This window comes from Danio rerio, chromosome 18 (genome assembly GCF_052040795.2).
Source record: "Danio rerio strain M-AB ecotype USA chromosome 18, GRCz13ab, whole genome shotgun sequence".
Taxonomy (NCBI): Eukaryota; Metazoa; Chordata; class Actinopteri; order Cypriniformes; family Danionidae; genus Danio; species Danio rerio.
The window spans coordinates 7,908,973-7,935,000 of record NC_141038.1 but is presented as its reverse complement, the minus strand read 5'-3'; the positions used below and the strand labels follow the sequence as shown (position 1 = coordinate 7,935,000).

At 35.2% G+C, this 26,028-nt stretch overlaps 3 protein-coding genes and 1 long non-coding RNA gene across 10 annotated transcripts in view; 2 read left to right on the top strand and 2 right to left on the bottom strand.

The window, feature by feature from the left end:
- adm2b (adrenomedullin 2b) overlaps positions 1-6,964 on the top strand; it is a 16,982-nt gene extending 10,018 nt beyond the window's left edge. The window contains exon 2 of the mRNA XM_087292960.1: positions 2,912-6,964. Within this exon, the coding sequence (XP_087149086.1) occupies positions 2,912-3,281 (370 nt within the window). The 3' untranslated portion in view covers positions 3,282-6,964. The remainder of the gene's footprint in view (positions 1-2,911) is intronic.
- The window catches only part of LOC141378807 (uncharacterized), a 42,636-nt gene extending 30,756 nt beyond the window's left edge, over positions 1-11,880 (bottom strand). Inside the window, exons 1-2 of the long non-coding RNA XR_015514684.1 lie at positions 11,427-11,880; positions 2,909-3,047 (exon numbers count right to left, since the gene is read on the bottom strand). This is a non-coding gene — a long non-coding RNA (uncharacterized LOC141378807). The remainder of the gene's footprint in view (positions 1-2,908; positions 3,048-11,426) is intronic.
- Positions 11,881-15,348: 3,468 nt separating this feature from the next.
- Positions 15,349-25,182, top strand: miox (myo-inositol oxygenase). Its single transcript, NM_001030266.2, has 10 exons — positions 15,349-15,417; positions 15,534-15,605; positions 15,690-15,770; positions 18,082-18,244; positions 20,661-20,728; positions 22,136-22,245; positions 24,199-24,266; positions 24,532-24,581; positions 24,686-24,798; positions 24,924-25,182. The coding sequence occupies exons 1-10, from the start codon at positions 15,400-15,402 to the stop codon at positions 25,030-25,032; spliced, it is 852 nt and encodes a 283-aa protein (NP_001025437.2). The 5' UTR covers positions 15,349-15,399; the 3' UTR covers positions 25,033-25,182.
- Positions 16,423-26,028, bottom strand: part of lmf2a (lipase maturation factor 2a) — a 35,072-nt gene continuing 25,466 nt past the window's right edge. For 2 of the 7 annotated variants that reach the window (XR_015514433.1, XR_015514436.1), the window contains exons 16-18: positions 18,324-18,390; positions 18,069-18,235; positions 16,423-17,623 (exon numbers count right to left, since the gene is read on the bottom strand). The gene's annotated coding sequence lies outside the window, so the exon portion shown is untranslated. Of the gene's footprint in view, positions 17,624-18,068; positions 18,236-18,323; positions 18,391-23,132; positions 23,269-26,028 lie in introns of all 7 variants that reach the window. The other 5 variants (XR_015514434.1, XR_015514431.1, XR_015514432.1 and 2 more) reach the window with 4 other exon arrangements.

Sequence of the window (26,028 nt, the reverse complement as noted above, 5' to 3'; positions counted from 1 at the left end):
TGTGATGTTCGGTTTCAAGGGTTCACATTCGAATATGTGAAATGTAAAAATGTGCTTTGTTACTTTAATTATGAAAGTGAATTTTAATGCAATGTGTACACGTGGCCTTACAAACACTCTGAATGTCTCCTGAGGTGCCAGACGAAAGACAGTGAAGACTTGCACGTGAAGGAGTGCACATAATAGAGCGACAGATTATGAGTGCATGCCACAGATAACTAGGACTACAGCCAGAGAAACACTCCACTAATTACAGCCTTCACATACTCCACCTAAAGTGCTCTTAATCCTGACAAGCCTCTAATTTAATACTAATCAAACTACGTCTAAACATCTGATGCATTTAAAGGGATAGCTCACCCAAGAATTTTAATTCTGGCACCATTTCCTTAGCCCAAAGTGTCTAGAAGATAATAAGAAGAATGCTGGTAGCTGGCACACATTAGCTATGTTTCCATTCAAAGATGCGAATTAGATTTGTGCGCAAAACTGATACATATATAAACATTTACGAATAAAGCTCCATTTCCATCAAATAAGTCATATATAGTGATAGTTGGGAAGGGGGGTGGCGTCTGTGTGGTTGGCCCCTAATAATATCTCTGGGGGCCCCAAAACTGAGTGGGCCCTTAGAATTGTCCTTACTTTCCCCCCTAGCGGCGACCTTGCCCTCACTGTAGGTTATTCCCCTCACGCAAATTCCCATCTTGAGTTGAATTATTTGAACATGTCCCGTAGACATAGTAGACAATTTCCAAAGCGTATTCCACATCATACAGTACATACTATGCAACAGTAATTCACTTCTATTTGCACTTTTGCATCAGCAGTATGTAACCTACTGGTGCTAATATTTCGTACTGCATTTGGTGTGAACCCAGCACGACATGATGTGAATCGACAAAAATGTGCATTATGTTCCACTGCCATTTCAAAAATGGCATTTCTATTTATCTCATTTGCCAAAATGGTTCTTACTTCTAGCTCAGGGGTGTCCAACTCGATCCTGGAGGGCCGGTGTCCAGCCGAGTTTAGCTCCAACCCTAACTAGACACATCTGAACCAGCTAATCAAGCTCTTACAAGTCATACTAGAAACGGACCTGGAGGTCTGATGTCCTGAAGAGTTTAGCTCCAACCACAACTAGACACATCTGAACCAGCTAATCAAGCTCCTACAAGTCATACTAGAAGCGGTCCTGAAGGTCCGTTGTCCTGCAGAGTTTAGCTAAACACACTTGAACCAGCAAATCAAGCTCCTACAAGTCATGCTAGAAATGGTCCTGGGGGTCCGGTGTCCTGCAGAGTTTAGCTCCAACCCCAACTAGACACACCCGAACCAGCTAATCAAGCTCCTAGAAGTCATACTAGAAACGGTCCTGAAGGTCCAGTGTCCTGCAGAGTTTAGCTAAACACACCTGAACCAGCTAATCAAGCTCCTACAAGTCATGCTAGAAACGGTCCTGGAGGTCTGGTGTCCTGCAGAGTTTAGCTCCAACCATAACTAGACACACCTGAACCAGCTAATCAAGCTCTTACAAGTCTTACCAGAAACTTCCAGCAGGTTTGTTGAGGCGAGTTTGAGCTAATCTCTGCAGAACACCAGCCCTCCAGGACTGAGTTTGGGCACTCCTATTCATGCTCAACAAGGTTTGGTGTTGCTTAAAAAACACTTGTCAGAGCTGGGGCTTTAAGAGATGAAAGCACTGAACTGATATGAAACTATATGGACCGTGACATTCGAGACACCAAGCAGATCTAGGGCTAGATCATGCCACAAGATCACGTCAATCCCCTATTCTACTGACTTCCATACACTGTAAAAAGTGCTGTGTTCCACACAATTCATTCGTGTTGCCCCAACACAAACCAATTAAGTTTAATTACCTTTAAACACATTGTAGGAGCCATACATTGTGTTTTGGCGATTGGCCACAAGGTGTCAGTAGGAGACTATATGACTGTGGCTTCACTGCATTGAGCAAGATAGTGGTGGTAGGAAGCACATAGGCTGCGTCCGAAACCGCATACTTCCATACTATATAGTTCGCTAAAATCAGAATGCGAGCCGAGTAGTATGTCCAAATTCATAGAATTCGGAAATCAGTAGGCGAGAAGTACCCGGATGATTTACTACTTCCGGCGAGATTCTGAAGTGCGCATCCCATGCACGCTGCGCTATCCCATAATGCCCCGTGAGAGAATTCATGAATGGAAGTGAGGCGACGCAACTGACGCAGGTAGGTCACGTGACCATGACAAAATGGCGGATGTAGTACGTCCGAATTCCATTCATACTTTTCACATTCATACTGTATAGAGCGTTCTTTTTTTAACAGCCGAGTAGTTTGTGTAAATTCAAATGCAGTACCTACTGAGTAGTAGGCGGTTTCGGACGCAGCCACAGTTTTTGACCGTCTCATACTGTAGCGCAACTTTACTTAAGTCAACGTACAGCTTAAGGTAACAGAGAAGTCCATGTAGATTAAGGAAAAGTGCTGAAGTAATTCTGTTGATTGGAAAATAAAGACGTTTTTATTTGCATCTATTTTGACTTTACGCGTACAAAACTTGCTTGCTCTACCAATAGCGGCAATGGAACGCAGCTACACACATTTTAGTGGATTAAACATAAAACAATTCATTTGTCCAAAAAAAAAATTTAAGAAGTGAGTGGTTTCAGTTCATTTTAAATACGTAGTTTGAACAAGCAGCACAAATAATTTTTTAAGTGTGCTAATTTTTTGTCTGCTATGAAAGCATTCTTCAAAACATCTTCTCATTAAGGTTAAAAAAAACATCACTGAGAATAAATGAGTTCATTTAATTTTTGTGTGAACTATCCCTTTAAATAGATTTGCTCACATTGCTCTACTGGTGGTCAATCTAACCATTTCTCTTTCTCTCACCAGATTGAGCTCTCCAAGGAAGCTTCCAGAAGCAGGAGGTGGTGTTGCTGAGGAAACCATCACCATTCCCTCAATAGCTCCGAGCAGCGGAGCAAGAGAGCGGCGACTGGTCTGGAGGGCTCTTCTGCAGAAAGGAGCCCTGTTGAGACAAACCAACACACCTGTCAGTCAAAACAGTGGTGCTCAGGGACATTTCCGGGAGCGTCGGCATGCCTTCAGAGGGTCACGTGGGCACCCGCAGCTCATGCGTGTCGGATGTGTCCTCGGAACCTGCCAGGTACAAAACCTGAGCCATCGTCTCTACCAGCTAAACAGCCAAAGCAGACGCCAGGAATCGCCAATCAACCCCAGAAGCCCACACAGTTACGGATAAGACCTTATGATGAAAGCACTTTCCAAACAAATGTGAGACCAACAGGCATATTCCATTTACAGATGTTCCTTTGTCAGAAATTGAGACTATATAAACACATCCATTAATGATGAAGACATTAGTAGAGTATGTAAATGTTGGAGATTATTCAGAAAACGTCTATTAGATGTTCATAAACTTCATGCAGAGTCATGAGGAAGATGATAGATGGATATTACTCCTAAACATTAGAAGAACTGAAGAGCAAAAAGAGGGAAAGTTTGTCCAAGACTGTGCTGTTCCTGACTGTGTTTAGCTTCTACTGTCCTGCTGAAGGAGCTCAAGATGGAAGAAGACGTTTAGTATTGATCATTTCAGGCTGATCTGAATATTTTGAGCAGAGCATTTCAGCCTGGATTGCTCAGTGTATCTCACGAATACCTTAGAGTGATGTTTTTAGCAGACAAAACCAACAGAAAACACCTTAGTGGATCTCAGGGAAGAGAAAATACTAGATGAATGACCAATTTAAAGGGATAGTTCACCCAAAAATGAAAATTTCCTAATTTATTCTCCCTCATGTGGTTTTAAACCTTTCTGTTTAACATTTCTATGGAAGTCATTAGGTGACAGCCGTTATCATTCTTCAAAGTATCTCTTTTTGTTTTTAACAGATGAAACTAAACAAATTTGAAATTTTTAGGTGAACTATCCCTTTAACAGAGGACAGACTTTATCTAAAGGTGTCAATGTTTGCAGACACTTTTTAAAACTACTTAATGCACTTTTGTAATGAAGCGACTTGAAGCTTCATTATCTTTATGGAAATCCCTCCCGTTTGAGAAGATTGCCTGAGCTCTGAGTGGAGACACATCGCCCTTGACTGAGCCAATGAAAGTCTCACGTGAAAACACTAAGAGTAAACATTCAGACATTCAATATATACCTAAATATTTATGCATTTCAGTGCATTTGGTAAATTAAAATTTATTTAAAAGACAGAACAGAATGTGTGTGTTATTATGTTTTAACTGTCAAACAATATTATGTTTATGGTTAAAGGAGCAGTGGAAACATGTGTCATTATTTATTCATGTTTGTTCATAATCTGACCACACTGTAAAAAGCAATTAGTTGACTTGATTTTAAAAAAGTGAGTAAACCCTATGCATTTAAAGAGATTAATTATACTTTAAAATTAAGTAAAGTTGTTGTTTTTAACGCATTTAGTTGGCTTTATATATGTGAGTAAACCCATTGTTTTTGAAGCAATTAGTTGACTTTAAAAATAGCAAACCTGTTGCTTTTAAAAGTGATTAGTAGACTTTACATGATAAAAGAGTAAACCTGTTGCTTTTAAAAGCAATTCCTTGACTTTACTTTAAAAATGAGTAAACCTTTTTTTTTTTAAAGCGATTAGTTGACTTGACTGCTCAAAACAATTTAGTAAACCTGTTGCTTTTAAAAAGAGTTAGTTGACTTTACTTAAAAAAAATTACATAAATCCCTTGCTTTTAGAAGTGATTAGTTGACTTTACTTTTTTAAAAGAGTATACCTGTTGCTTTTAAAAGCGATTCGTCGACTTTAAAATCGAGTATACCTGTTGCTTTTAAAAGCGATTAGTTGACTTTACTTTAAAATCGAGTATACCTGTTGCTTTTAAAAGCGATTAGTTGACTTTACTTTAAAATCGAGGATACCTGTTGCTTTTAAAAGCGATTAGTTGACTTTACTTTAAAATCGAGGATACCTGTTGCTTTTAAAAGCGATTAGTTGACTTTACTTTAAAATCGAGTATACCTGTTGCTTTTAAAAGCGATTAGTTGACTTTACTTTAAAATCGAGGATACCTGTTGCTTTTAAAAGCGATTAGTTGACTTTACTTTAAAATCGAGTATACCTGTTGCTTTTAAAAGCGATTAGTTGACTTTACTTTAAAATCGAGGATACCTGTTGCTTTTAAAAGCGATTAGTTGACTTTACTTTAAAAATTAAGTAAACCTGTTGCTTTCAAGACCGATTCATTGACTTTACCTTTCAAAAAAATTTAGTAAACCAATTGCCTTTAAAAGTGATTAGTTGACTTTACATTTTTAAATAATTGAGTAAACCTACTGCTTTTAAAAGCAGCTAGTTGACTTTTAAAACCGAGTATACCCGTTGCTTTTGAAGCGATTAGTTGACTTTAATTAAAAAAGTGATTAAACCCGTCGACTTAAATTTATGATGCAAATGAAATATGTGAGGTGACGTGGTGGCACAGTAGGTAGTGCTGTCGCCTCACAGCAAGAAGGTCACTGGCTTGAGCCTCGACTGGGTCAGTTGGGATTTCAGTGTGGAGTTTGCATGTTCTCCCTGCATTCATGTGGGTTTCATCCGGGTGCTCCGGTTTCCCCCACAAGTCCAAAGACATGCAGTACAGGTGAATTGGGTAGGCTAAAAATTGTCCGTAGTGTATGAGTGTGAAAGAGAGTCTCTGGGTGTTTCCCAGTGATGGGTTACAGCTGGAAGGGCATCCGCTGCATAAAACGTGCTGGATAAGTTGGCGTTTCATTCCGCTGTGGCGACCCCAGATTAATAAAGGGACTAAGCCGAAAAGAAAATGAATGAAGGAATTATTTGCATAATCATAAAATGAAGTCGAGTTAACAGCTCCTAGTTGCAATGGGGTAAAATAAACTAATTCCCTTTTACAGTGCAGCTGTGTGTATTGGTTGTTTTGGTAATTTATTAATGCTCATGTTAAAATGACATTCATCCTGACATTTGGCATTAAAATATTTGAATGAATGTGAACAGCAGAGACATTTGTTTTCAGTGAAGAACAACATCCATTTTAAGTTGTTTAAATTCAACTGGAATTAAGTTAAGAGCCAAAACAGTTATGTAACAAGCCAGAAACTGCTTTCTTTTAGCAGAAACTACTCAGTATTATATTTATTCTTTTTTTAAATAGTAGTATAGCGCTTCAGTGTGTCTGTGCAAGTCACCATACAGTATGGATAAGTGAAAATAGCAACTGTTTTCGAACAGGTTTCTGGAACATTCCTCTCATCAGCCATTGGCTGGACAAAATGAAAGCCCTGCCCTAAAACCACACCATTGGTTAAAATCAATATTAACATGCAGGTTTGCTCAAACAAACCAAGTAAAGAAGCGTCACAGACCCAACATGTTTAAACAAAAGTCTTACTTACAGCCTCCTCTGCACTTTAGCCTGGAGAAAGTGTTTTCATTTAGAAGTTTACACACATCTACTTGAAGTGTCTGCATGGCTTTCAGGAGCACTGTATATTTCCATTGAAACTTTTAAGACGTCAAGACTTCATCCATAAAGCTCCAAAACGTTCAACACTGTCTGACCGTGTATGTTGCACACGACAGTCTTTACAGCATGAAATCACAAACACAAATAAAACATGGACGACGACTTGAAACATAAACGCTGTCCCAGATCGTCACAGTGGTGGAATGTCTGCTATGTTCACGTATAGGTCAAGTGTTACTAATAAACATAAAGCACTTTAATATAACACGATCGATCGCTTTCTTTAACGTCATTGACTTGAATGGAAGATGTGCTGTTTAATTGTACGTTTTTAAATAAATGCTGTCTAATGATTGAATGCTTGTGGTTATGTGTCACGGTGGTATATTTTAATATGATTTAAATGTGTCAATAAACACAACAAATGCAAAAGCTTTCTCGTTTTCCTTTGTAAATATGCAAAGGCACAGACACATACTGTAATACACAGATCACTCTGACCATTAATGTCACAGTGACATCAGTCAGACATTATCAGTAGTTCACTATGACCTAAAGTACCATCTTAAAAATGAAACTGTGGTCAAATATATTAAATGCATCAAGAATATGATCATTGAACAACAGAGATATAAGGTGACGCTTTATTTTGATGGTCCGTTTGTTACATTGCATTTACATGACAACTAATTCTCACTAGATTATAAGTGGTCTGTTGGGTTGGGGTTAGGGTTAGTGTGAGATGACATGCACTTGCAAAGTTTCTTATAGTCAGTTAAATGTCTGTTGAAGGAGCGTATTAACAGATATTAAGCAGACAGTCTACTAATACTCAAATGGACCATCAAAATACAGTGTTACCATATATATTAATAATACCATATATTAATAATAATAATAATAATAATAATAATATAATAATATTATCAAATAATAATATTTTTATATAATAACAAAAACAATAATAATAATAATAATATTAATAATAATAAAATAATATTAATATAATAATAATATTTTAATATAATAACAAAAACAACAATTATAATAATATTAATATAATAATATTAATAATATTTTATAATAATAATAATAAAATATTATTAAATAATAATATTTTTATATAATAATAACAATAATAATAAAAATAACAATAATATAAGAATAAAATAATAATATAAAATAATAAAATAATAATAATAATATTAATAATATAATAATAATGTGCCCTTAATTACTACAATTAAATTAATCATTTGGTATGGTGCACTTAATATGCAAGTATTTACATTGTCATTTAAGACAAACATCTGCATGCATATACAGTTCTAAATAATTTCTGCAATTAATTACATTAATAATTACACAGTTGACCATCTCTTAAACTTGAACCCACCCTTAAACCTACCCTTACCACCAAACCTGTCACTAACCTTGTGCAGTACAGTATAAACACAGTGGATTTAACTTATTTTTGAATACCTAGTAGTTAAGACCACTTAATATAAAAAAGGACCAAAGGTTACACTAAACATTTGATTTATTAATGGGCCAGATTTGTTAAAAACTTAGTATTTTAATGATTTTTTAAAAAATAAAAATCTTTTGTCACATAATATTGGTGTATTCCTATGGCTGTATGATCAATTTAATAGAAACTTGTTGAATAAATGTGTTAATTAGCAGGTCATCTGCATCCTTTTTCCTTAATGTTAAGCATTGTACAGTTTGACCAGCTTCCTCATTTTATTCTTGCGATTCTTCTTATTATAATGCAAAAATAGATTAGATTAGACTGCCATCTGCTGGATTTAGACTCTGGCTTTTTGTATAAACAAATGATCACAGAGACTTATGGATCATTCATTCATTCATTTTTTTTTTTGGCTTAGTCCCTTTATTAACCCTTTGATGCACAAGCTATAAAATAGATATAGAAAAAATAAACTTAGACAGGTCACTTTAGACCCATGTAGTGCATCAAAGGGTTAATCTGGGGTCACCACAGCAAAATGAAACGCCAACTTATCCAGCATATGTTTTACGCAGCGGAATGCCGTTCCAGCTGTAACCCATCACTGGGAAACATCAGTGCACACCCATTCACTACGGACAATTTAGCTTACCCAATTTACCTGTACCGCATGTCGTTGGACTTGTGGGGAAAAGCGGAGCACCCGGAGGAAACCCACGCAAACACGGGGAGAACATGCAAGCTCCACACAGAATTGCCAACTGATCCAGCTGAGGCTCAAACCAGCGACCTTTTTGCTGTGAGTCAATTTTGCTACCTACCACCACCGTGCAGTCCCACTCATGAATAATTTCAAATACAAAAAGATAAAAAAAAAAAAAAATAGTTCTTATTTTTTAAACACCATTTTACGTTCAAAATTATTAGCCCCTTTAAGCTAAATATATTTTTTCGCAGTCTACAGAACAAACCATCATTATACAATAACTTGCCTAATTACCCTAACCTGCCTAGTTAACCTAGTCAAGCCTTTAAATGTTACTTTAAGCTGAATAGAAGTGTCTTGAAAAATATCCAATCAAATATTATTTACTGTCATCATAGCAAAGGTAAAATAAATCAGTTATTAGAGAGGAGTTATTAAAACTATTATGTTTATAAATGTGCTGAAAAAATCTTCTCTCCATTAAAATTTAATATTGGGGGAAAAATAGACAAGGAGCTAATAATTAAGGAGGGCTAATAATTCTGACTTTAACTGTATACTGTATGTATATATATATATATATATATATATATATATATATATATTAGGGATGTAACGGTATCAGAATTTCACGGTACGGTAATACCTCGGTATCAATGTCACGGTACGGTATTTATTGAATCATTTACAGGAAAAAACAAAACTTATGAAAATACTCCAAAAAAGTGCCAAAAGTGTCAATGACATACAAATTAGTCATCTATCTGTAAGCTTTGAAACAGGAACTTCAATTTTAATAACAAAAAAATATTAAACCATGTAAAAAAAAATTTAAGTTTTTAATTTAGTATTGTTGAAAACTCATCACATTCAACATTTAATCACTCACTCACTTAGATAGAGATGGGTTTAAAGGAAAATTATCATATAAATATAATCTGGTAAAAGCTGGTATCTCTGGGCATTTACAATGTCCCCTGCAACAGAAAAAAAACTCTCATTTGGTACTGAGGTTTCTGGGACAAGAGAGATATGACTTATATGACTTATTTCTTGAGCGCCGAAAACGGAGCTTTTTGAAAACGCTGGAGAGGCCGTTTTCATTCTAAAACGCTGCTGCTCCGTCTCAGTGTGGATGGGGAAAGACGGAGACATCTGAAAACGGAGGCGGGGCTGCAAACGTTCGCCTATCTGATTGGGGCTTTTCCTCAATATTAAGTAGCCCACACACAGTTCAGTCTTGCATCCTCTTCTTGTAAGTTAAGACTTCGCAAGTTTGATCAAGGCTGCAGTCTCCCCCTTCTCAGTTTGATATGGAAAACATACCGAGGACACGGGTAAATCTTCAAAGGGAACAGTGTACTTTATAAATTCATTCACATCACCCTGGCTACGTTGTTTCACTTTCTCATCAATAAAATGTAAACATGATATAAGGAACTGCCTATTTTCTTTTTAATATTAGCAACTTAACAGACAGCAGAAATGTTGAGGCGTCGTGCTGCATATATGAGCGTAATCTTCACTGTGTGCATATTTATAACAAAACGGAGCCGATAACAACTGCCTCCTTTCAATTTCAGTGAAAATACGAAACACACCCTCTCTTTGGCTGAATATCAGTTTTAATAATCGACAATTATAAAAGTATAACATACAATAAGTTTATACATTGTAGGAAATAAAGGCAAGCGATCAGTCAATGTACCTGGATTAATCATTAACTTATCTTTGCGCTTAACCAAAACATGTTACCCGTGAACAAGTAACTTAATAGATTCCAATGACCAAAGTCAGGGAATTGGCCTATGTCGTTAGATAAAGACAACAAGATGAATGAAATATCACGTTTAGCAAATATAGTGAGATTAGATCCAGCGGGAGATGCTTGATGAGCAGTCCGACAAGCAGAGCTCTCATCTGGGTAGAAATGCTGGAGCGCTTGCCCGAGAGTGTGTGTGTGGTCACGTGATGTGCGTTTTCAGCGTTTTGGTGTGGACGGAGAGCTGTTCAGAAACGCTGGGTAAAACGCGAGTGTGGACGCGGATCGTTTTCATTCTACAACGCCGTTTTAAAACTAAAATGCACTCTTGTAAAAGGGGCCTTAGAGTTTTACAGCTCTTTTTGATCCCCGCTTCTAGCAGCACACTCCATTTCCGCATTACTGGATCTGTAGCGACAACAGACCGCAAGGGATGATGGGGATTGTAGTTTTCGCTACCTCCCGTTCGCTTCATTCGCCTGAGCAAATTTTCTCAGAAGACCTATAGTTTTACCGAGTCATGCGACTTCGGTAATATCGAAAAAAAATTAATATTGCGGTATGACGGTATTTACAATACCGTTACATCCCTAATATATATATATATATATATATATATATATATATGTATATATATATATATATATATATATATATATATATATATATGTATATATATATATATATATATATATATATATATATATATATATATGTATATATATATATATATATATATATATATATATATACATATATATGTATATATATATATATGTGTATATATATATATATATATATATATACATATATATATATATATATACATACATATATATATATATATACATACATATATATATATATATATATATATATATATATATATATATATATATATATATATATATATATATATATATACACACACACACACACACACACATACACTCACCGGCTATTTTAGTAGGTACACTTTACTAGTACAGGGTTCCTTCGTTAATACTTCATGGCAAAGATTCAACAAGGTACTGGAAATGTTCCTCAGAGATTTTGGTCCATTTTGACATGATAGATCTCGCAGTTGCTGCAGATTTGTTGGCTGCACATCCATGATGAGAATCTCCCATTCCACCACATCCCAAAGGTGCTCTATTGGATTGAGATTTGGTGACTGTGGAGGCCATTAGAGTACAGTAAACTCATTGTGATGTTCAAGAAACCAGTCCGGGATGATTCACGCTTTATGACATGGTGCATTATTCTCCTGGATGTAGCCATTACACCACCACCACCAGCTTGAACCTTTGATACAAGGCAGGATGGATCCGTACTTTCAGGGTGTTGATGCCAAAATCTGACCCTACCATCCGAATGTCGCAGCAGAAAACCAGGCAACTTGTATGTATCTAAACAGAAATGAACATGTTCTTAAATATATGCATGCTTGTGTGTATTTATGTATACATAATAAATATACACAGTACGCACACTTAAATGTTTCAAAACAAACTTTTATTTTGTATTTGATTAATCAGCACTAAAAAAAAACAACTTTAGTATTTTTTTGCTATATAATATTTTATAATGGGGCATCCTCCATCAAAACAATAATGATCCAAAACAAACCTCAAAATCAACTTATAAATGGACCACCACGCAAAAATATAATGTCCTGGCATGACCATCCCAGTTTCCTGACCTGAACCCTATAAACTGAAGTGGACCAACATGGAGCAGGAAAACTGAAGGATCGGGGGAGATTCTGTTTGGAAGAATGCTTACTGATCTCTTTACAGGTTTTATCAATGCTGTTATCTTGGAAAACAGATGAGGCAACAAGTAGGGTGTCGATAATTATAGTCAACAAGGACTAAAAAACATACAGTATGTATTCGCCCCCCTGTATATTTGTTTCCCTAATTTCTGTTTAACAGGGAGATTTTTTTCAACTCATTTATAAACAGTTTTAACACCTAATTTAACTGATTTCTTTTTTAACTTTGCCATAATGACAGTAAATAATATTTAACTAAAATTTTTTTAAGATACTAGTATCCAGCTTAAAGCGACATTTAAAGACGTAACTAGGTTTATTAGGCAAGTTAGGGTAATTAGGCAAGTGATCAATCAAAAAGATAAATTGCTTAAAGGGGCTAATAATTTTGACCTTAAAATTGTGTTTAAAAAATTAAAAACTGCTTTTATTCTAGCCAAAATAAAACAAATAAGACATTCTCCAGAAGACAAAATATTACAGCAAATACTGTGAAAATTTCCTTGCTCTGTTAAATATCATTTGGGAAATATTAAAAAAAAGAAAAACTAATTCACAGAAGGGGGAATTATTCTGACTTCAACTGTATGTCAGAATAAAGTTTTTAGCAGTTTTTCTCCTATAAAATTGGCATTTTCAGCATTGTTTGCTAGTATTTACTAATGCTGCCAATAATTCTACCCAAAGCTGTATTTTGAATGACTGTCAATAGAAAAAAGATCCTTTTATGTTATAGTATCTTATGGGGATTAACTGTAACATTTAAAGATAATCATGTTTAATTAAAAAGATCTTCAGAATTGCAGGATGTGTCAAATGACAAAAAAGTATACTTCAATATTGCATTGTATCTATTTGCTTTTATCTTTTATCACTGTGCCCTCAGCACTTGTGACTTAATACTTTACATCACAGACTCACCCACAAACCACTGACCAATAGAAAGCAGGGGTGTAGCTTACTGTACACACACACACACACACACACACACACACACAAACACTAGTCTTTACATTAGCTCAGTTCAGACAAACAAATACGGTCACTACAATTCCCCAAAACACACTCCACAGCGACTAACAGAAGGCTCCGAATTTAGGAAAAGTCAAATTCAGAGAATCACTGTTATCACGATCTCTAAATGCTTTATAGATGATCCACAGATTTATTTTGATTGAGGCTAAAAACAAAATTGAAAATCAAAACAAAAGCCAGATTTAAAAACGATATAATAATAAAAACTAAAGTTTTTTATCTTAACAATAAAAGATTTTTTAATTCACTTTCCTTCAGCTTAGTCCTTTATATATCAGGGATCGCCACAGCGGAATGAATCGGCAACTATTTTGGTATATGTTTTACACAGTAGATGCACTTCCAGCTGCAACCCAGTACTGGGAAACACACACTCATACACTTCGACCAATTTTGTTTATCCAATTCACCTATATTTTTGGACTGTGGAGGAAATCGGACAACCCAGAGGAAACCCACGGCAACACAGAGAGAACACGGTCCAGCCGGAACTCGAACCAGCAAATTCCTTGCTGTGAGGCGCAAGTGCTAACAACTAAGTCACCGTGCCGCCCCCCAAAATATGCAATACAGTATGATAAAAAAAGGGGGAAAAAAAGAAAACTACATATTATCTTCAAACAACTTTAAGAATAGTATTGGATAAAGAAAAACATAGATGTTTATAGAAGATTCAATTTCTTTTTAAATTGAAAAATACTAATTAGTCGGCGCCAGTGGTGGTTAGTGTGTCGACACATGCACTCTGGTGCTCTGAGTGCGTTTCCCACCTCGAAAGCCTCCTGTCAATACTCTCTACTTTCCTATACATTAAAGGAGAAATCCCCGAAAAAAAATATTATAAAAAAAACTAATTAAAATATTAAACTATATATTTACTTTGATTTCTGGCTAAAAACAATATTAAAATTCATTAAAACCACAGTGAAATGTAAAATAAACACTGATAAAGAAAATATAATTGATTAATAATTTACTCTTTACACAAATATATTTTTAGAAATAAATATTATTATAAAGTACTGAAATAAACACAAATGAAAGTTAAAAATATGCATGTATAGTATATATATATATATATATATATATATATATATATATATATATATATACATACATATATTATATATATATTATATGTACTTTAATTTCTGTTGATTGACATTATAAATTCCATTAAATCTACATCCAATTTTCATTTTTTATTTTATTTTATTTATTAAATATATTTCAATTTTTTGGTGATGCAGTGGCGCAGTAGGTAGTGCTGTCGCCTCACAGCAAGAAGGTCGCTGGTTTGAGTCTCAGCTGGGACAGTTGGCGTTTCTGTGTGGAGTTTGCATGTTCTCCCTACGTTTGCATAGGTTTCCTTCAGGTGCTCTGGTTTCCCCCACAAGTCCAAACACATGCGGTACAGGTGAATTAGTTAGGCTAAATTGTCCGTAGAGTATGTGTGTGAATGAGTATGTATGGATGTTTCCCAGAGATGGGTTGCAGCTGGAAGGGCATCTGCTGCGTAAAACATATGTTGGATAAGTTGGCGGTTCATTACGCTGTGGCGACCCCAGATTGAAAAAAGGATTAAGCCGAAAATGAATGAATGAATTCCGATTTTTACATTAATAAGAATATTAAACAAAATATATATTTAAAAAGTTGATTTCTGTTGATTGAGACTAAATTAAAGCTTAAATCAAACATGAACACTTACATAACTGTATCTCATTATTATTCTTTGTGTTCAAAAGCAGATCATACTACGCATTTCCCATGTCATGTAGTAACTGTTATTCAATTATTTCCTTAATAATACAAATAAAATAATAAAAAATAAAATCAAAACACAAGTCAAAATCATCTTAATCTTTAGAAAAGAAAAGTTTTTTTTTTTAATGAGCAAAATGAACTGTTCTGAAGCAGACTGCTCTATATGGGTCACAATAAGTCTGACGGACCCCTGGAATCCTGAGAAAGAAAGTAAACTGGGGAAAGTTAAAGAGTTACTAGTAATGTCGACTACAGTTCAGAGAGCTCATATAAGCACCATTGATAAACCCTGAGTGCTGACAGACACAAAACACACAACATCATCAACCACACTGAAGCACAGCTCAACATGAGGGTGGTAAACATGGTACGTACCTCACATTCACTTCATTTACATTACATGCATGTTTCACAATCCTTTTCTTCAATAATGGAATCTATTAGCCAGTTTTCTTACACATTCATGTATTTTTTTACTCACAGGGTCCAGACCCCTCTTTGGCATATCGACCTGAATGTCATGAGAAAGACAAAACTGAATTTAGGAACTTTGAGGTCAAATTTAAATCTTTGAAATTTGCATATTCATGAATAAATCATGACTCTAATCTCATCTTTATGTGTATTTGTTTAATTCAGAATGGAGATCTGTTCGACCGAGTGTTTAACACATACAAGCTGATGCACACACACCAAACGCTGGACTTTGTCAAGCAGAAGGTTGGTACTTCAGTATATTATACACTACTGTATAATAAAGCTGCACGGTATTGGAAAAATATGATATTGCGATATATTTGTTTTCTGTGATACACATTGGGATATGAATATAATTTCACCAGGTGATCTGAACAGCCATTTGGAAAGATTGCAATCATTTAGACAGATTAGAATGATCACATCTTTATCTTTGCATAAATTATAATGAATTACAAGCATATATAAACACTAAGATAAAAGTGAAATAAACAGTGCTTGATGGTTTCTAACAGTAACAGCATTCAGATACAGAGATTAAACAAATGTAAATTAACATGGTCATCATTGTGTAAATTATTTTAAATTAATAATATTTAACATAAATTAATAATGTTTTTTTATCTTTTGATCTTTGATAAATGCATCCTGCGATGTGACTATTGCGGATACACATATTGATGCTCAAACGATATATTGTGCAGCCCCTATTATATATCCATTTTTTAAATCATAAGATGTGTTAGTTTTATACTATGTACTTATAGTATATATATTTAGATACACATACATACACAGTTGAAGTCAGAATTATTAGCCCCCCTTCAATTTTTTTTTTCTTTTTTAAATGTTTCCTAGATGATGTTTAACAGAGCAAAGAAATTTTCACAGTATGTCTGATAATATTTTTTCTTCTGGAGAAAGTCTTATTTGTTATATTTCGGCTAGAATAAAAACAGTTATCATGGCAAAGATAAAACAAATCAGGTATCAAACAAATCAGAGTTATTAAAACTACTATGTGTAGAAATGCGTTGAAAAATTTACTCTGTTAAACAGAAAATGGGGGGGGGAATTAAATACTAGGACTAATAATTCAGGAGGGGGGGGGGATAATTCTGACTTCAACTGTATATAGGCTATATATCTTGACTTATTTTTGTTACTTTTTTCATTTTGTTTTATTCACCCTGAAATACAAATACAAATGAAATTTTAAATTATATAAACACAATAAAATAAAATGAAAGCAAATAAAAATTAAGTCAAAAGCCCCTTTCACACATGCAGACCTTTCTGGAAAATTACCTGCAATATTCCAGGAAGAGAAGTTGTATCGTTACCGGTAATTTGCCGAAATGCTGCTCTGTGTGAATGCAGAAGGAAGATTGCAGGAAAGAGCACGTTCACAATTAGAATGTGCTGACGTAATACATCTACTCTATCCAATTAGAACATTCAGACACATTCACATCCACGCTGTTTATGAAAACAAAAATCTTTGAATATTTTTGCAGACACATTTAGCTGCTAGACATTAGTCAGATAACGTTTCTTTGTTCCTTCTAAATGCCAACTGTGGAAAAAATTATCGATAAAATGCTCATAATAAACCGCTGTTTGTTTACCTTCAAGCTCTGCTTCAGTTGCTTGACGTGTGTGCACGTGAAGCAGCCGGTGAGCGCCAGCACACACACGTACATATCATGTAACGTTACCATCAACAAAAGCCCGACCCCTTCAATGTATATATACTTCTACATACAAGCGCTGCTGTTTAGAGCTCATTTCTGGTTAATGGTGTCAGAGTTTACCAGTGTTGTGGAATGAATATGTGAACAGATCTTTTTCCAGAAAAATTACGAAACATCTGTGCCTGTGTGAACAGCTTTTTTATAAATTTACCAGTATCACTGTGTGAAAGGGGCGAAAAATCTAATTAAAACAAATCATCTAAGAAAATCTAATTCATTCATTTATTCATTTTATTTTCGGCTTAGTCCCTTTATTAATCCGGGGTTGCCACAGCGGAATGAACCGCCAACTTATCCAGCATGTTTTTATGTAGCGGATGCCCTTCAAGCCACAACCCATCTCTGGAAAAAAAAAAATTAAAAATAAATATCAATTAAAGGTGCAGTATGTAAGTTTGACAAAGCATAAGTATGTAAAAAACTTACATACAGCTCTTTTAATATAAATCAAATTTAAACAAAATAGCAAATAAATAATCTAATAACCTAAAAACATAACATATACAACTAAATCAACACAAATAAAAAAATATATATAATAATTATGCATAGAATTCATAAATAAATGTCATCTTCTGCAAATCCAATATTAAGGCTTTTTTTTTTGGTCAGAGTTTATTTTTTTACTATGGCTTTATTTTTATTTACTTTTTAGCTTGTTTGTTGTTATTTTAAGTAAATATTATCAATAAACGTAATCAATAAATGTAAATCAATAAATAAATCTGAACTGTTTTTCTACTGGAGTTAAACTAGAATACCTGCGTACATAAAGATGACCTCTGACCTTTGACCTGCAGCACCAGGTGTGGTCGAACTGCAGTCACTTCAGCTTGTCCATGATGGACAGCATCGACTCCCTGGACGAGCTGGTGGATGAATCCGACCCTGATGTTGACTTTCCCAACTCCTTCCATGCGTTTCAGACGGCCGAGGGAATCCGCAGAGAGCATCCTGATAAAGGTGAGCCAACAGCAGGACAAAGATCACAAGAGGCACTCGACATACTCAAGATAACACAAGCTTTTACACAAACACCAACCTCAAGCTGTTTTTCTCAACTTTCTGATCAATGCAGGACTGTAAAGGTCATTCTCTAAAAAACAAAACTAAATGAGGGTCAGATTTTTTTTCCTTTAAAAGAAACATACAAGTCTTCGGTGTCTTCATAATGTAAAGAAAAAAATCAGCTTAAAGGGTTAGTTCACCCAAAAAATAAGATTTTGTTATTAATTACTCATCCTTGTGTCGTTTCAATCCTCTGATCCCTTCGTTCATCTTCAGAACACAAATGAAGATATTTTAGATCAGACATGTCCAAACTCGGTCCTGGGGTCCTGCAAAGTTTAGTTCCAACCCCAATCAGACACACTTGGTCTAGCTAATCAAGCTCTTACTAGGCTTTCCAGAAACATCTTTGCAGGCATGTTGAGACAAGTTGGAGCTAAAATTTGCATGAACCTGGCCCTCCAGGACAGAGTTTGGACACCCCTGTTTTAGATGTAAGCTGAGAGCTCTCTTTATGTTTAACCCTTGTGTACTGTTCAAATTTGCTACCCCTCGCCACAGTTATATCACCCTGCAACCCAAGACTGGTTACTCACTGAAGCTAGACAGGGCTGAGCCTGGTCAGTACCTGGATGGGAGACCACATGGGAAAACTAGGTTGCTGTTGGAAGTGTTGTTAATGAGGTCAGTAAGGGGCACTCAACTTGCGGTCTGTGGGTCCTAATGCCCCAGTAAAGTGAAGAGGACACTATCCAGTTACTATGACCATTTATGCGAAGCTGCTTTGACACAATCTACATTGTAAAAGCGCTATACAAATAAAGCTGAATTGGATTGATCTATACTGTTAGTGAGCGCTGTCTTTCGGATGAGATATTAAACTGAGGTCCTGACTCTCTGTGGTTGTTAAAAAATCCCATGGCACTTCTCGTAAAGAGTAGGGGTGTAACCCCGCTGTCCTGGCCAAATTCCCTTCATGGCCTTCCAATCATCTCCATCCTCCAGATTGGCTCTATCCACTCTATCAATAGCTGGTGTGTGGTGAGCTTACTGGTGCCGTTGTCCTGTGACTGCTGTCGCATCATCCAAGTGGAACTGCACAGGAGTGGTGGTGTGGAGAGATTAAAGCACAGAGTAAGCTGTGGCCAAATTAAGACTCGAAATCCCCCCAGAGTGGATGAAAACATCCCCAACATCACACAAGGGTTCAAGTCCAGGCAAGGAATCAAAAACATTGTCAAAACGTTGATCATTACATCACACTCTAAATAATATCTTTCAATACTCCAGTTTTTCCCAGAAAACTTCCGGAATTCCACCCCTACTCCCCGCTCCTTAGCTTTTTGGTACAGTCCGGTCCCCATGCGCACCACCAAACCCAACACGCAGCACACAACCATCTTCATATCCGCACCGAGCACTTCGCTACTCCTCCCCCCGCTCATCACTTTTTGCGCAGTCAGAATTATTAGCCCCCCTTTGATTTTTTTCTTTTTTAATTATTTCCCAAATTATGTTAAAAAGAGCAATGAAATTTTTACAGTATGTCTGATAATATTTTTTCTTCTGTAGAAAGTCTTATTCGTTTTATTTCGGCTAGAATAAAAGCAGTTTTTATTTTTTTTAAAACCATTTTAAGGACAAAATTTATAGTCCCTTTAAGCTATATTTTCCCGATAGTCTGCAGAACAAACCATCGTTATACAATAACTTGCCTAATTACCCTAACCTGCCTAGTTAGCCTAATTAAGCCTTTAAATGTCACTTTAAGCTGTTTAGAAGTGTCTTGAAAAAAATATCTAGTCAAATATTATTTACTGTCATCATGGCAAAGAGAAAATAAATCAGTTATTAGAAATGAGTTATTAAAACTATCATGTTTAGAAATGTGTAGAAAAAAATCTTCTCTCTGTTAAATTGCTAAATTGCTTAAACTGCTAAATTTCCCGTAGTATATGTATGTGAATGAGAGTGTATAGGTGTTTCCCAGTGATGGGTTGCAGCTGGAAGGGCAACCGTTGCATAAAACATATGCTGGATAAGTTGTTGGTTCATTCAGCTGTGGCGACCACTGATTAATAAAGGGACTAAGCTGAAAATAAACTAAAAAAATTAATTAATATTACCTTATTTGTATTCTTTTTCTATATTATTTTAATTGGGGATGGGGTGGTTGGAAGGACTTGTCAAATGTAAAACGTTTGCTGTGTGTACATGATTGTTTAAAACTGTGTAACCTGTAATAACATGAAAAACGAAAAAATGTATTGTACTACTACTACTACTACTAATAATAATAATAATAATAATTAAAAAATCCCAAGAAGCTACTAAATTTAAAATCGTTTCTCTCATTTTCCTCTGTCTCTAGACTGGTTTCAGCTAGTTGGTCTGATCCATGATGTTGGAAAGGTCATGGCCTTGTATAGCGAGCCGCAGGTAAGACATGAATGCAGCCAATCAGTCTAATAAGCTTTGTCAGTTGACTCATGGGTTGCAGGGCTGCACAATTTGGAAAAAAAATTGACATTGAGATATCTTATTTTTCTGCAATACATATTGCAATAATTTCACCAAATGAGTTAAATGGCTTAATTTGGAAAGAGTTTACAAGTTTAGACTGATTGGGTTGGTTTGTAGACCAGTATATCTGCATAAAATATAATAAACCAATCGCAAGCACTGATAAATACAGTAGCAAAGATAATAAGTAAAGTTTTATAAACGAATTTTGAGAGAAGCACGTGCTATGATTGATCATGGCTGGTTTCTTATCTGTAATCATCGATAAACCAATCAGTTGAATTTAAGTCTACAATAAATAGCCCGTTTCGCCTTCCTTTTTCTTTGTTTTTTTAAGAATCCCCTGTCCACCCCAGCTCCCCCTTTTCCACCTTTACCAGGGGAAGCTCTGTCTGATCTCAGACCCACTTTTCATGCTAAATGGCTCAGTTATTTCCGAGCTCAGGGTTCTCTCTCTTAAAATAAACAGTGCTCTATAGTGTTTTCTGGGAGTCGACAAGAATTTCATAAATTGAATTATCAACTTAAAATATACTGTATAGTCTTGATTGTAAACATATACATAAACACAATGACTTTTTCTGTGCTTGAATGCTTTAAAGTGTCCTGAAATGCTTACACAGTCACAGGCCTTAAAAATACATGGAAATAATAAACTTTTTGTTAAATTTGTTACTGCAAAGTATAAACCATAAAGCACATGTTTTTTTTTCAACTACTCTGTAAAAATATCTGTTAACTAACAGTTTCTGTATTTTGTGATTTACAAGTGTTTACTGTTTATTCACAGTTGTAAATTCCATTATGGGATGTTGATCTCTGACTTTTGATGTTCAACTCTACAGTGACTTTTATTGACATATTGGTTTTTTGATATAATAATATAATGTATAAGGAATAATATGTGGAGAAATAAGTCTGTAAAATAACAGAATATGTACTGTGCAGTTTATTGCAAGATTTTTGTAGCGTAAATTACAACACCAGCCCAGACAATACAGCACTTTAAGCTATTAAAAATGTAACTAAAAGTAACTTTTTCCTAATGTTTCAAGGTTAATCAACGTTGGAAGAAAGATCGAGGTCCCATACTGCAATTTAAAATCATAAATAAATGTGGGAAAATAAAAACATTAATCAAAAAATACGGAAAGCTGCAAATTTACGGATATATTTTACAGCGTGTGGCTCCTGGTCAACTATAATCCTGACTCCACATTGCACATTCTGCGATGTGACTATTGCAAATGCCCACATTGCTATATTGATGCTAAAACGATATATTGTGCAGCCCTAGTTATATGCAATAAACACCTGTTTCAGTGGGCTGTAGTTGGAGACACATACCCAGTGGGATGCAAGTTCCAGAATTCAATAGTGTTCAGAAACTCAACATTTGAAGGCAATCCAGATGGAAAGAACCCTGCACTCAAGTACAGCACCACACCTTTAACAAAACACAACTATACACGGGGATCAGTGGGAATATCAGTGTAGTTATTTTGAAATGCTACACCAGTATACAATTGTAAAAATAGAGAGATAATTCTGATATAAAGATTATTTTAGTTAGCTTTAAATTATACTGTTAAAGGGATAGGAAAATGGAAAATTTACTCAACCTCAAGTGGCTCCAATCCTTTATGAGTTTCTTTCTTCTGTTAAACACTAAAGAAGATGAGTTGAAGAAAGCTGAAAACCTGTAACTATTGACTTCCATAGTAGAAAAAAGAAATACTATAGAAGTCAATGGTTACCTTTTTCAAAATGTAATATGATGTGATTTTCATTTTACAGATGAAAGAAACTCGTAATGGTTTGAAACAAGTGTGAGTAAATGATGGCAGAATTAGAATTTTTGAATCTCTTTAAGTGATTTTGTTTGGTTTAATGTTTTTTGAATTTATTTAGTTTTTTTCTTTCATTTCAGTTTGATCATGGATTTCTTTCCTGTTTACCTTTTTTATTATAATTATCTCTAACTGTAGTTTTCATTTTAAATTTGAGGGTTTTTCACTATCTAATATCATCACTTATTTTTAAAAAGCTATTATAACAACATGGTAAAACAATAATAATATCTTCATGTCATTCTGAACATGTGACTGATATGTTTGCATGAAACAAAATATGTTTCAAAGAATGTTCATGCGGCTCAATAAGCCTTTTATTTTGCTTTAAGCCAAATTTACTGCACAATTTTAGCTCAGATTTTGAGTAGACAACAATTTTGTAAAAAAAAAAATGGCAATATATAAATGAGTACAATTTGTGCTTATTCATGATAAAAATGATTGGGGTGTTAAAATATATACACTACCTGACCAAAGTCTTGTCGTCGACCCTAGACGTCTAGTTGATCATATGGAAACGTGGCAGAAGATCGATTTTTCTGATGAATCATCTGTTGAGCTGCATCCCAATCATTACATATACTGCAGAAGACCTATTGGAACCTGCATGGACCCAAGATTCTCACAGAAATCAGTCAAGTTTGGTAAAAGAAAAATCATGGTTTCGGGCTACATTCAATATGGGGTGTGTGAGAGATCTACAGAGTGGATGACTGCATCAACAGCCTGAGGAATCAAGACATTTGTGCTGCCCATTACATTACAAACCACAGGAGAGGGCAAATTCTTCAGCAGGATAGCGCTCCTTCTCATACTTCAGCCTCCACATCAAAGCTCCTGAAAGCAAAGAAAGTCAAGGTGCTCCAGGATTGGCCAGCCCAGTCACCAGACATGAACATTATTAAGCATGTCTGGGGTAAGATGAAGGAGGAGGCATTGAAGATGAACCCAAAGAATCTTGATAAACTCTAGGAGTCCTGCAGGAACGCTTTCTTTGCCATTCCAGATGACTTTATTAAGTTATTTGAGTCATTGCAGAGATGTACAGTATGGATGCTGTCCTCCAAGCTCATGGGAGTCAGACACAATATTCATTCTTTCTCCACTGCAGCATGACTTTATATTCTACACTGTACATATTTCTGTAAAGTGACAAGACATTAGTCTAAGCAAAGTCAGACCTTATTGTCCTAATTAAAACATTAAAAATCAAGGCATGATCATATTTTATTTTGGTAAATTAAGCATGATTTAGAGGCCTTTGCCTTTCCTATAAGCCACAGAAGTCAAGTTATTATTTGTTCTTCCTAAAACTTGGATAGGCAACAAGACTTTGTCAGGTAGTGTGTGTGTGTGTGTATATATATATAAATATCAATATTGTTTAATGTTTGGCGATACTCAATCAATTCTCAAATAACATTTAGCTAGATTTATTTAGTTAGTTGTTTACATCCAAGTTGAAATATTAAAGGTATCCTAAAAATAAAACAAAATGAGACCTGATAATGGAAGATGTTTCTCTCATTGCAGCACAGAATTTGGGATTTATGAACCCCAATGTGGCCTTGATAAGGTGCTGATGTCTTGGGGACATGATGGTGAGTGATTTTGGTAATCATTATTATATTACATCCAAATGTTTCATCAATGTCTCAAAGGTTTAGGTCAGTAAGATTAAAGGGCCGCTCAACAAACTGAATTCAATATTGACAGCATCTTTAATCAAATAAATTCAGCATTAGAGATCTCTTTCTTTCCAAAACATTCACAAATCTTACCGACACCCTAATAATTCTTACTATTCTGGTATGAAATGTACTGCTGAAGTGACAAAGTGTGATTTTTTTCCATGCACTGATCTAGAGTATCTATACCGGGTCATGAAGTTCAACAAATGCACAATACCTGAGGAGGTAAAGGCATCGATCTCACCCCCAAAACAAACACAACACACCCACATGTATGCTTTTAGATACCACTCCCAACTTCTCACACTTTTTTTTTTTGTCCTCCACAGGGTCTTTACATGATCCGTTTCCACTCCTTCTACCCCTGGCATTCAAACGGCGACTACATGCACTTATGCAACGAAAAAGACCAGCAAATGCTGCCCTGGGTCAAAGAGTTTAAGTATGTCATCGGTTTCTCAACGAGAGCTCAATTTTGTGTCCATTTAATCAGTTGTTTGGCCTCTTTTTGTGCATTTCTGCATGTAGATCAATAACATGCGTCTGTTTGTCTTTCCTTCCCGACAGCAAGTTTGATTTGTACACCAAGAGCACTGAACTACCAGACGTGGAGAGGCTGAAGCCGTATTATCAGTCTCTCATTGATAAGTACTGCCCTGGGGTACTGCAGTGGTAAATGTGTGCCGTAATTCTGTGAATCCATCCAATTCCAGTGACACACACTCATTTGTAAATACTGAATGATGAGTGAATCATGTGGGTTTGGTGAAAATGCTAGCACTATATAGATGTTCTGAATGAAAATTAAAAGACCACTGAAAGTTCAGTTTATTCCAGATTTACTAGATTTATTAGGTAAAATGAATGAAATATAATTAGTAATTTTGTTAATTATAATTAAAGTGTAAAATTATAATATACTTGTATTATTTTTGCTATTTAGTAATTTTTCAGGGTTATTCCACCAAATGTTGATTTCTTATAACTTCTAAATTTAAAACATTGGTGTTGTGTTGTCTAAAATTGTATATAAATATAGTTTTTATATGTAAGTAAAATAAAAAGCAGTAAAATCACAAGATTATTTTTAATTCACAGAAAATTTACAGACATCCCAAGTCTCCAGGTAGTTCGGGAGTCTCCCGTAAATGCAGAGACTCCTGCTCGAAAATAAATGTTATTCTTCCAGAAATCGCCCGTCTCCCTCCCGGTCCTTAAATATGTAGCGCACCCCTCTTCACTGCATCCCTTCTCGCTTTTTAGACAAGTCGCATGCACCCCACCAACCCCACCCCCAGACTTCATATATGTCATGCATCACTAACCCAATTAAACTAACTAATTCACACTCATCGCACATCTCACGCAATCTCCCACAAATCATCTGCGTCTCCCCCGGAAATGACTTTTCCCAACATGGGATGTCTAAATTTACATAAATACAAAAATACTGACAATTTTCCAAGTAGTCTCTTAATTATTTTTTCCACAAAAGATTTTTAAAAATTGTATGCATGTGCTTTATTATTATCCTAGTTAAACTTTACAATATGGTAACATTTGTTAATATTAGTTAACTGCATTAGAATTTACTTTTAATTAAACATTTTGAGTAATAAAATGTGTCAATCAATATTTTTACATAAACCAAGCCAGCAGGCACAGGACATCA